At 39.2% G+C, this 12,500-nt stretch overlaps 2 protein-coding genes across 5 annotated transcripts in view; one reads left to right on the top strand and one right to left on the bottom strand.

The window, feature by feature from the left end:
• Window positions 1–8,401, top strand: part of LOC138007717 (uncharacterized) — a 9,491-nt gene extending 1,090 nt beyond the window's left edge. Inside the window, exons 1-3 of one of the 2 annotated variants that reach the window (XR_011124097.1) lie at window positions 4,378–4,619; window positions 6,194–6,401; window positions 8,087–8,395. Coding sequence is in view for 1 of the 2 variants with exons in the window: in XM_068854776.1 (XP_068710877.1) it covers window positions 6,194–6,401; window positions 8,087–8,151 (273 nt within the window). In the remaining variant the exon portion in view is untranslated. Of the gene's footprint in view, window positions 1–4,377; window positions 4,620–6,193; window positions 6,402–8,086 lie in introns of those variants that run through there. The other variant, XM_068854776.1, reaches the window with a different exon arrangement.
• Window positions 8,402–8,879: 478 nt separating this feature from the next.
• The window catches only part of LOC138007716 (uncharacterized), a 26,597-nt gene continuing 22,976 nt past the window's right edge, over window positions 8,880–12,500 (bottom strand). For 2 of the 3 annotated variants that reach the window (XM_068854773.1, XM_068854774.1), the window contains exon 9: window positions 8,880–11,038. In XM_068854773.1, the coding sequence (XP_068710874.1) occupies window positions 10,919–11,038 (120 nt within the window). In that variant the 3' untranslated portion in view covers window positions 8,880–10,918. The remainder of the gene's footprint in view (window positions 11,039–12,500) is intronic. The other variant, XM_068854772.1, reaches the window with a different exon arrangement.

The raw sequence follows: 12,500 nt of genomic DNA, 5'->3' as shown, positions 1-12,500 counted from the left end.
GTGAATTGGTTCTTTTCTGATTTTAAAGCAATCCATTTTTAAGTTTTATACTTATGGAACTCGATAACTGAGGAATAAAACTCAACAGCTATTACACCTTCGAACATCTTCTTCCCTAATTCTTCGGTTAAACATGAAACGTTAGTGATCGATGTATTGGTGTATTTAAACACATGCAATTTATTTCTTAACTGTCAGGCTACCGAGATGCAACTTGTTTTGCCTGGCATACACTTTTCTCAACAGCAACGGTGAATTGGTTCTTTTCTGATTTTAAAGCAAACCATTTTTAAGTTTTATTATACTTATGGAACTCGATAACTGAGGAATAAAACTCAACAGCTATTACACCTTCGAACATCTGCTTCCCTAATTCTCAGGTTAAACATGAAACGTTAGTGATGTATTGATGTATTTGTTAATTTAAACACAGGCAAATTATTTCTTAACTTTCAGGCTACCGAGATATAACTTGTTTTGCCTGGCATACACTTTTCTCAACAGCAACGGCCGGTGAATTGGTTCTTTTCTGATTTTAAAGCAAACCATTTTTAAGTTTTATACTCATGAAACTCGATAACTGAGGAATAAAACTCAATAGCTATTACACCTTCGAACATAATTCTCCGGTTAAACATGAAACGTTAGTGATGTATTGGTGTATTTGTTAATTTAAACACAGGCAAATTATTTTGTCAGTTAACTTTCAGGCTACCGAGATGCAACTTGTTTTGCCTGGCATACACTTTTCTCAACAGCAACGGTAAATTGGTTCTTTTCTGATTTTAAAGCAAACCATTTTTAAGTTTTATACTTATGGAACTCGATAACTGAGGAACTGGGAAATTTAGAATGCCCAAGAACGTAGCTGTGTAAAATTTCATTCCGGGCTAATTGATTTCCCAGCATGTCACAGGGAGGCACATTCAATATTAATCACAGACTTATCAATTTCCTAGCTGCTATCATGATATCCTGATATCATGAAATTGAACCAAACAGCAATTATTTTACCTCAACGTTTGAGAGTGAGCCTGTACACCGGGAAGGCTTCCAGCACCGAATTCCCCGACGTCAACATTGTTTACTGCCTCCATAACTCGTTTGAAAACATGAATACAGAAATCCATGACTGAGGCCAACCAAAGTTATTCCGTAAGCTTCGTCCACGTTTTTACCAGAATTTCGGACGGCGAGTCTAATCTGCAGGTCGCAGGTCGCAGGTCACAGGTACCAGGTCATTGTTTCACCAATACAGAAAGTATCCTAAACATTCTTAAAAGCTAACCTTAGGCCTAATTATGCCTAAACAAACGTTTTTAGGCCTAAGGTTAGCTTTTAAGAATGTTTAGGATACTTTCTGTATTGGTGAAACAATGACTGCAACCTGTGACCTGCGACCTGCGATCCCCAGATTAGATCCGCCGAATTTCGGAACGTGAGCACCATTTTCCCGCCCGACTTGAAGGCGACAAATCTCTCTTCGAAAGAGCTGAAAAAACTTTCCTTCGACAAATTGGCTAACATTTTACCCTGGATGCCAGAGGTCTTCTCGCTCACCAGCGGCAAGGAGCGTCGAAATAGTGCTGGTCGGCGAGAGACGACGGCGACCTGTACCATTTTTCCCCGGGTGAGAGAGTTAATCCATAAATCCTATAGAACGAAAAATGGTTCCGTGTCCCAGCACTAACCGCCACTGTCGATACGCGCAAACTAACTGAAATAGATTTGTGTTCCCCACAAAATTCATCTCGCCCCTAAATATGGTCATTCAATAAAAAATCACTACTTTTTTCTGCTTAACGTAAGTTCACAGTACAATCTGATCGATCCTGATTGCTTTAACACTTTTCTGAATACGAAACACCTTTTGTGTTATGTTTTTAGCCTTTGTTGATGGTTATCTACACCGTCAGGAGACGTCCAGCCGAGAATTCCTGAGTCGGCTTAAGCTCCTCATGTTAATCCACTTCCTTTCATTTGGAAACTCATTTTAAAATGGCTTAAAATACGGTCGAGGCCACTGCGTCGTGTTGTTTGGCTTCAATTTCTAGGTTGTTCACTGCTGGCAAAAGTGCCGTAGAATCTGATTCAATTAACGTAACTTGAAGGGTGCAGGACCTTTGATTCCCCTTTTAATTTGGCTTTTTGTTCTTGGGTGGGCAGTGAAGCGGGATGTTATTCGTAATAATAAAACTTTATCGTGTGTGTATAGTTTAAAGCTGAATAGCTAGTGGGGTCGTGCACAAATTTTATGAAATTAAATTAATACATATCAAATCATATCATGTGGTTTTTGAGGGAAGAGGAAACCCGAGTACCCAGAAAAAAACCTCTCGCTCGGAGCAGAGTAGAGAACCAACAAACGCAACCCATGTATGACGCCGGGTCAGTCTGGGAATCAAACCCCGGGCCATATTGGTGGGAGCTGAGGCGAGTGCTTTCACTTCTGCGCCAGCCCTGCTCCTCCGTGGAAAAGGTCCTGGGTCGTGTTTCTCTTGAATTCGTGTTTTGAACATGAACGATTTCAGAAGTTTGAATCGCAGAATGAGGCCAATTAACAGTACAGTAAAGTGGATGTCGCCGATGAAATAGCATATTCTGCGCGCAGGATTCGATTTTTCATAATCGCTCACCACAATCGCATTTAGGCCGGGTAGTCATGTCATTATGTCTTGGCTGTTTCTTTAGTTGGTCTCCATTTTGAACAGTCTTTCAGTTCAGAGTTCATCAGTGTATTTCATCAGTATTTTGCTCTAACGTAGCTGAAAAAGAACCACTGCAGATTGTTGAGAGCTCATTTCGTTCGATTTTATTGCACTGTCTTGAAATAACCGATAGTATATGACATTTATTTGTATTTCGAATCGCAGCAAATGGAACCCAACACCTCCCTTTTACAGAATTACAAAACGTTTGAACAAGAGCCCGAACCCAAGATGCAATGAAATGTAAGCCATCTTCGAAATATTAGAACTCAGCACCCCAGCAACGCTTTTCTTCAAAAAAACACTGAGTCGCATCGCGCCAATGCTTTTGTTGTTTTCGTTGCTACTTATCTTTAGCGGCAAAAAGCCGCCTTTTTCGCTATTCACATTAGAGTGCATGCATACTTCGTAAAGTAGTTCACTACAAGCCGGTCCACATCAATTAACTGGATTTTTTCCAGAATTTTTGCGTGTAAGTTAAACTGCAACAGTGGTTTTCGCAGGCTGCTTGACCCAACCGATTTCGTAATCAGTCCTGAGATCGCAGGAAGCAACTTAGAAAGCAATATTTGGGAAGACGTACTTAGCCGCCGATATTTACTTTGACTCAATCGAAAGAACGTAATCCAATCAGAGTGCATGCATATTTCGTAAAGCAGCTCACTTCAAAGTCCTTATTAATCAACTGGAACAGTTTTTTACAGAATTTTGTCGAATTCAGCTGTAACTTTTACCCGACCGATCGCGTTTTCGTAATCAGTTCGGAGTTTGGAGCTGAGGAACCAGCTTTGGAAACAATATTTAGCTCGAAAAGAGCAAGACGTGGTAAACAATTACTTAGCCACAGATCAAAGATGAAGGTGTATTATGACCACGGAAATTGTATTGACTAGTGCATTAGCAAGAATAAACTTGACCAGAGAAAAATTTGAAGTCATTATTCAACCTGGAAGAAGCTGCTTTTTTTTTTTAATGTAACTCCAGTTTGGCAAGGCCCATATGTTAAATGATATGAGCATTATTCATGAATCCATTTTTGGGATATTGAATTTGAGAAGATCCAAGTCATCCGAAAAGATCGCTTCAGCTTTTATCTAAAACAACTTCAGAATTGATCTTGCAGTCTCTCATATATTCAATTTGGAAGTACAATCATGATCTTGTGTTTGTTTATTCACTGATTAAACAAATTATCGAGAATGTCGTCATCTGGAACCTTTTCGGAAGTACCGGCCCACTAAGTTCATCGAATTTGCGAGAGCCGTTGTTTGATCAGTTACGTGAAATGGTACAGTAGAGTTTTCTCTTCTATAGTCAGTCTAAAACACACACTGAAAACTAACCTTTGTGTTTTGGAAAAAAAAGGGACACAAGTTTCAGTTACAAATGCACTGATTTCGACCTACCGATAGTTAAGCGGTTTCTAGCTTTTTGCCTTCTAAATTTTTGCGTGGAAACGCAATTAAAATCAATGACACAGGTTTAAACTATGTCAATTACCTTTCACCTCACTTATTACGGTTTTCCAAACAGTTAATTAGGAACGATAACCAATTGGTATACAAAGTGCTTGTGCTCTTTTGGGAAAAGATCTTGAGAGGGGCATTGATGTGACAAATAGAAACAGGAAACAACTAATCTGCGCACACAACCTTGGAACTGTTCGACAGGTGATCTCATGCATGTTGTAGATAAATCGTGTAGAGGCTCTTGGAACCCACTATCATTCGACACGTTTGGGTCATTCACATCAATAGCTGCCCACTTTAAGGCTTTGGATAAGAGTCGCTAGATCGATTAAAGAATCGTAGAATACCAGTGGGGAACTGACGAGAGACGGTGGGCGAAAGAGGTCTCAGTTATTTTTAGCGCTTTGAGGTTCAACTGCCAGTGACTTTCAGTCATTGTTAGGTAAGCAGTATTTAGTCAAAACAAGCTTCACCTTCATTATTTTACTTTCACTGGAAAACCAAACAAACGACATCTTACAGGATCTTCACGGAACCAAATTCTAAAGCACATATATTTCCTTCGACAAATGATTTAATGTGCATGAGAACTGGGATCGAAAGATAGTAAATTAAATTGACTCACGCTTTAACTCGCACAATAGCTGAATGCTGTACTTTCCCCTTAAATGTTAACAGTTTCTTAAGTAAGAGCTCTTTCTGTACAATCACTTAGAATCTAAAATCATTGATGAGTTGTTCCAATGAATGAAAGAAATGTATGTTTGAAATGCGGGGTATAGACGGAAGAAAGCTAGAAGTGACCGGTCCTCGCACTTAACGAGGCAGTTCTAATTTTCAAAGCTATTTGAAATTAACTGAGGTGAATTTACTTGTGTTTGGAGGGTTTTTGTGCCACCTCTGACAAAGGTGAGTTCGATATGTTTTCTTTTCTTCTTTAGTCCTTGTAATTAAATTCATAAGAGAGCTTTCGATCGAAAGAATGAAAGCGACGACAACTTTATCCTACTGGGCAAGAATTGAAAAACGCCGTCCACAATGTTTGCTTTGGTTTCGAATATCATAATTGGCTCCAGTTGTAATAATCCTTTTCCGAGGTTTATCATAGTCTCTGTGGTGTGTCCTCTTTTGAATTTAATTCATAGCAACTGGAAGAAGGAGTGAATGTGTGGAGTATTAAAATGGGCGTAGGTGAAGAGCCATAAACTTGCCGGGAAACCGAAGGAGCCATTATGATAACAGAGATAACTCTGTTAGAGTGTAATTTTTTCCATGTAATCCCTCTGAGCGTTGACTGACCCCAGTTATAGATATATCTTTTGAAATTTAAGTGCTTAACTACCCACGTTTGACGGAATGAAAGTACCCTTGTTGTTACTCACATTGAAGTAATATATAGATTTAGCCAAGCCTAGGGTGGAGCTCCCGGGTTATTTATTCTTATATACAATAAGTTAACCTAAAAAACTGACCTCGATGAGGTCTAAACTTGAGTCCGCGATATGGTCACGTGATACTGGTCACATTGGCATATATAGATGGGTGGACGTACCTACGGTCGTACGGTCGCATGGTGACCAAAACCAAATTTTCTCGCACAGATGGGTTACAATATTTTCTTACCCATGGTGCTCCGCGTGCGCGCCTTTGGTGCGCCGAGCTCCGCTAAAAGGACATTTAAAATACCCAAATGTTGATCCCGTTCGAACTCGTAGCTCAATCGTCAGATGATTTAACCCGGAGGCTGTGGGTTCAATTTCCACACGAGGTCAGAGTTTTTCTGTATCCTAGCCGTCCTAGTGTGGGCGTTGACAGTTAAATTCTTGACCGTCAGTACACAAATCAAAACATACACTGAATTAACACCACGACCGAAAAAAGAAAGCAAAAAAAATTTGAAACTGGGAAGGGTTAAAACACTGAAAACTGCAATTTCGTACAAAGACAATTTATTGGGTTCGATGTGGTATGAGTCCAAAAATCTAGCCACTTCTCACTTGGTAAAATCTCTTTCAGGAAAAAAAAAAGATGTCATCTAGCAAGTTATGCTTGTTTTTCTTTATCTTTGGCCTTCTTCTGACAATCTACTGCCAACACACAGAAGGACAACTTCTCGGCATTCGTTGGGGAAGAAATTATTATGATCCCGATGTCACCCGTGAAGAATATAAAGGAAATCTTTGGGAATCAATGAAAAGGAGATTTAGTCAACAAGATGAAAATGGTGGGTGCAGCAAGTGCTAATCAATATTTACATAATTATTACAAATATATCCTAGGTAAAAGGGTAATTTTGCAATACGAACGAAAAACCCGATCTAACACATTTGAAGTGCCACTGTAACCAAAAAAATCAACTCTCCTTTTACTTTGGACTTCAAACTGCGAGGGACCAAAGTTTTAAGCCTTGATTTATAAAAAAGACACCTGTTTATGTCGTTTATTTTAACATTTTAACTGGAATTTTCCTATTTAATTGCATGGTCTGCCATTACTACATGAATCGTTGAGAGAGCTGGTTCGAGGAGAAAATGACGTCAAAGACTTAGTGACTCACTCGTTTTAGAATGTAATGCGTGTTTAGGCAGCTGAATCAATATACCGCACGGGACTATCAGAAGTCTAAACTCGTGTTTTGCATATACTTGAAGAAGCTGCATTAAGGTGATGTTATAAAGTAAAGTACGATCGTCCGGGTGAGTATAGTCCTGAGAAGGACTGTTTGAGATGACATTGACTGACGTTTCGACAACCTGAGCGGAAGTCACTTGACTCTGAAGATGACTTCCGCTCAGGTTGTCGAAACGTCAGTCAATGTCATCTCAAACAGTCCTTCTCAGGACTATACTCACCCGGACGATCGTACTTTACTTTATGATATGACTCCTGGGTTCAAACCATTTACAAGGTGATGTTACACTGGCCAATTTTTTCTCCGGTTTTTAACGCAACACTTTTGCCTGAATTTTGTTGGAGTTGGTGCGTGTAAAACACATGCCGTTGAACTTTAACGCAACATCGTCCCAAAGTGCACCACAGAGAATCGAAATAAGTCACGTCGACAGTCACGTTAACAGTCTCCGCCAAATTTGTCGCCCGGGATTTGTCGAGCAAGAGCCTGGGCTCAAATGGTGCGAGCAGTTTTGCGTTAAAAGTCGTGTAGAGTCAGTTCCGTTGCCGCAACAAAGTTGCGTTAAAATTTGTCTCGTGTAACATCACCCGTGTAAATGACGTCACTTTTCCCTATTTCCAACCCATTTGAAGTCCAGTAGGACAGTTTGAAAGTGAGAAATTGAGGACCGCGAAACCCAATACTTACACTCAAGGTAAACCACATTTGGATAGCTCAAAATTTTGCCGTGCAGGCGTTAAGCAAACACACTTCTAAAACGAGAAGAAAAAAAACAGGAAGTGAGTTTCCGTATCATAGGAGCACTTTAAAATTTTCAAGGTACTCTTTTATGTTGATCTATTAGCAATATATTTAATGAAATTCTCTATCACTTTTGTACTGATTGATATTCTCGAATAGGCAGAGTCATGATTTTCCGATTGTGGATTAAGCAACATAAATGTGGCTTTGATTTGCAGCAAAGCTGTCCTTGGGACCGGATTGGTCAGAAGAAAGCAAAACATGAAATTATTTGCAAAATCAAGCCTTTATTGTGTCACCGTAAACAGTGACTAGCAATGAAAAATAATAACAAAAAGCCGAAAAAAGAGAGTTCTTGGGAAGTAAGTAAATCGAATACAATTCGTAATGATGCTCCCGCCGCTGAGTCTGTGAATGAAATTATGCCAAAATGATATTAACGAGGACATTAGCTGACAGTAAGCTGTGACCAATGAAGTTGGAGGCCTGTTCATTCAACTATTTCATGAAACGTTTTTCTTTTCTTATGTTGGCAGATATGACTCAAGCCGATAGGGACATCGGGAGAGCCACTACAAGCCAAGCATTGGAATACGAGTAGTTTGCATTCGAATTTCACATTACTTAATAAATTACATTCGAATTTGTTACACTGGAAAATAAAGTAAACCCTAACCATTAGCCTTTAGAAAACATTACAAAGCATAACCGTTTGTTACCCCTCCACCCAAATAATGAACGTTTGTTTTGTTCCATAATGTCGATAAACATGGCCGCCAATGACGTCAGGTACAAGGCAAGGATTGCATATTAAAATTCGTAGTTTGTTCCAACATCCGGGGTTTCATAGTTCTTATGACGTCATTCCCCGCTTGGATACTCTCCGATTTCGTCCCCGGGTCTTTCGCTCTTCAATGTGGTGACTCGTCCTTGTCTGCGCAGCCTTAATCATTGTCAGTACAGTACTCTCCCTCTCCCCGAAAAGAATCCTCGAAAGAGTTCGAACCTGGCATTGCAAGTCATCTTTGAGGCTGCGCTGTTTTTGAGGGGCACCCAACGAGAATATAGTTCAAACCCACTTAAACATAGAATTGTTAAACGTATTTTAGTATTTAAACGGCAGATATAGACATATTTTTATCCCCTAAAAATCTTTCATCTGTTGGGGTTTCCTAGCTGAAAGTCTAGTGAACTTACCTTTTCGAAAATTTCAGCCAGAATCCGTTAAAAATGGGCAATACAATTTTTTAGATGTTCGAAAATCCTAGGACAGGCAGGCAAGCAAGAAATTTAAAAAAAAATGTTCCGAAAAATCTAGATCTCAAATCGTCTCCCGAACAGATATTTCCCGAATATTGACGTTGGGTGCCACTGGTTTTTGCTGATGAAATTCAGCCACTCTAGAGCAAAACAATTCTTGGACAACATTACATTTTATATTCTTTAATTTTTCGTTATTTCTAACAGCTTACTCTCAATGTGATAAACAACTGCTAAACACCGAAGCATACAAGATGCCCATAAAATACAGGTTGTACTATAAAATCACAAGTTTTGACTCGAGGTCTACAAAAATATATGCTTTGTGATTTTGGAAAAAAGTAATAACTGTAATTGTTAAACTTTCTAAATTTACTACCATTTTTCTTACGCATTCACTACGTTTCACCCTTTATCTGGCAATAAAACTACCATTATAGTAAATACACCCCTTCACGTTATCCACATCGGGTTTAAATATCAAACCATCTAAGAGACACGTCCACATGCGCATGTGAATCATGGAAATTATAATGTAAATTTACAGCTGAACCTGAGTGACGGAAATACACAGCCGAAACTCAAAACGTAAAAATTACCACAGAAGAACGCGAGGGGTTCCGTCCATCAAATAAGGATTTTTGAGTCAGTTATTAACGTGATGAACTACCATCACAAGCGGAAACGTTTCAAACGGTTGTTGCTGCTTTTTTTCACGAATGACATATTTTACAAATACGCGACGTTTTCCGAAATCGCTTACATAACAATAATGCCCAAACTTCAGTCCACTGAAAATGCAATACTGTGCGTACATCTCAATAAATACTGGAAAAAGAGGGGCCCTTCAACATACGAAACAATGATAAATACTGATAAATATATCAAGTGTTACTTGCACTGAACCTAGGGAAAATAATGTAAAACGTTAAATAAAAATAATGCATATTAAGAGAGCTGTGGACAGGGCTCAAAATAATGTCCGGTGAGTCTCCGCACATGATGACCGGCCAAATTCATTTTAGCTCTTTTTGAGCGGGTGTTTATTATTTAATTCCAAAAACGTCTCCTCGAACTATTTACCTAGCGAATGTGTTTTAATTTTAAAATACACGTTCACTTCCCACTTAATCGGAAGAAAATTTTGTTACACTTTTTGCATTTTGAGTATGCTGCTAAAAGTATGTCAAATAATGTTCTAAATCATACAATGACAATTTGAGGGGACTGTGAAATAATTCATGAAAATGAAATGGTAGCCTTTTATACACCTACTTTTTCTAGTTAACATGTTTTAACAGACAAAAATACTATTTGCTTATGTAAACGCAAATATTGTAAACGCAAGGCTACAGTTACCGATCGATTGCCAAATACGGTCAAATTGGGATATTTTCCATGACAGGGCCTGAACAATCGATGGAAATTGATGATTGGAAAATCAATCGATCAATCGATGGCAATCGATAATCATGAAAACTTGCGGGATCGATTGTCCATCAATTAATTGACATCGATTGTTCAGGCCCTGTCCACGACAATGATAGTTCAAGAAAGAGTACTTTGTACAATAGTAAATAGTTATTCACCTAAGTAAAGGCAAGCAGTAGCAGATATTCAGCGAGCAACCTCAGAGTGAACCAATCAGAATGCTCGAGAGCCATTATATATCACTCGCGAAAATGAATCAAGTGTTCACCAAACCTGGAGACCCTGGAAACGAGGATGGTGTTCACCACTAAACGGCTAATACCAAGCCTTCCGTTGAAAATGACGCGCGATCGAAATGTAGAGACTTGGTTCCTAGTTACTAATATAAGCCCTACACCCTCTCTCTTTCAAGTGGTAAAGTGTGCATCAGGCGGTTTTACTTTAGATAATGATTAGTTCAGTTTCAGAGCTTTTCCTATTTCAAATACATCTTGACTAACGTGAATTTTTCGGATAGAGGGCATGTGAGAGGGGTGGGGGGGGGGGGGAGAGGGAGGGGAGGGTTTGCTTACGCCGCAATTTCATCGGCCCCCTCTTTCTGGAATTTCTGGATCCGCCCCTGGAAATAACTTGACATCACTTGATTTGACTCAGCCTGACGACGCCAGCGTAAGATTCTAGATCATCTCTTGAGTCTGATGGGTTGGCATCTGCGCATCTGTTACAATAACTTGACTGTAGAGGCCATTGTTTCCTGACAGATTCGAATAAGCAATCTCATTGTAATCGTCAGGCAACTGACAAGAAAGAAAAAAAACCATCCTTCTTTATCGAAATCACACAAAAAAAGACCCGCCGCCTAATTAGAAGGTACGTAGATACCAAAAATATCTGGAAATACGGGAAGAAAAAGGGGACGAAGCCGTTTTACAGAAAAACAACAAATACCATTGAATAGAAAGCTTTTTCCCTGAATAGATCGCGGCAACAGTTAGGGCTGTTTTTATTCAAAGACAAGACAAAAATGGAAAAGGGAATTCAATCCGAGGCAACAGCTAGTACGGTAGTAAAAGCGTTTTTAATAACATGCAGTAAAGAAATTGAAAGGTTTAAAGGTCATAAGGCCCAGCTCAAAGTGCCCTACTTATTGAAGTGACTAAATATTACCTTCAAGCAATTTAAAATCAATTTTGGTTGAGAGGGGGAAACCGGAGTACCCAGAAACTAATAACCTTTCGCAGCAGAATAGGGAGGCAACAAACTCAGCCCCACACCCTGGATTGGGGGAGGGGGGCGATTTCTTCGCGCAAGTGCAAAGTTGCCTCATAAATAAGTCCAAGACAAAAACGGTCATTGGGCGGCGGCATTTCAAATGAGCTAAGACAACTGATCTGAGCAAAATATCTGCATGAAGCTACGAATAAAACTAGCCTTTACTAATAAAAAAAGAGGATTCTTGAAGTATATTCGAATCGAAACATCCTATAGACCTTATTCATAAATGGCGGTCACATTTATAATTCTTTTGTCCACGTGCAAATTAGCCTACCAAGCCTCATTTTAGAGCAAGAATTCTTTTCAACTCACTGTATGGTATCGAGGCTTGGTAGGCTAATTTGCACTTCGACAAAAGAATTATAAATTGACCGCCATTTATGAATAAGGTCTATGGTACTAGTAAACATAATTTTGACTTGTGACTAACTGGAACAACGTACCATCGGTTTACCTAAACTTTATAGGCTTTTAATTGGGTAAAGACTTGTTTCCATATCTCAAAGTACCCTTGGACGCGAGGTGCCTGGGAATGAAATTAAATCACTGGAATCGGAATGCTAACAGTTAAGCCTAAATATTGTTTTAGGCCTAATTAAGCCTAAGGTTAGCATTTCTAAGGGGTTTGGGCTTTTTCAACAGTTACATTATAACCTCAGTCTGCATTTTACACTGACCGATTCCAGTGATTTAATTTCATCCCCAGGCACCTCACGTCCAAGATTGGAAACAAGTCTTTACCTTTTAATTGACGTTATCGCTGCCACACTGGTGGAAAAGATCTCTCATTTACTTCTTTTGTTCGTCCACCAGATGTCGTACATTTCTCTATTGCTATTGGTGTCTCTAGAGGTTGGTTGAAAACGTCCTATTGATAGACTTTACAATTAAAGTCAACCATTTCCGACCACATCTTTTCTCGCGTAATTTTTTGGTTAATTGATAATTTTTTTGTTTCAATTTAATCTTAAGAGCGCGTTTTTT

The sequence above is a fragment of the Montipora foliosa genome, chromosome 6 (assembly GCF_036669935.1).
Source record: "Montipora foliosa isolate CH-2021 chromosome 6, ASM3666993v2, whole genome shotgun sequence".
NCBI classification, from domain to species: Eukaryota; Metazoa; Cnidaria; class Anthozoa; order Scleractinia; family Acroporidae; genus Montipora; species Montipora foliosa.
This window is presented reverse-complemented; position numbering and strand designations above follow the sequence as displayed.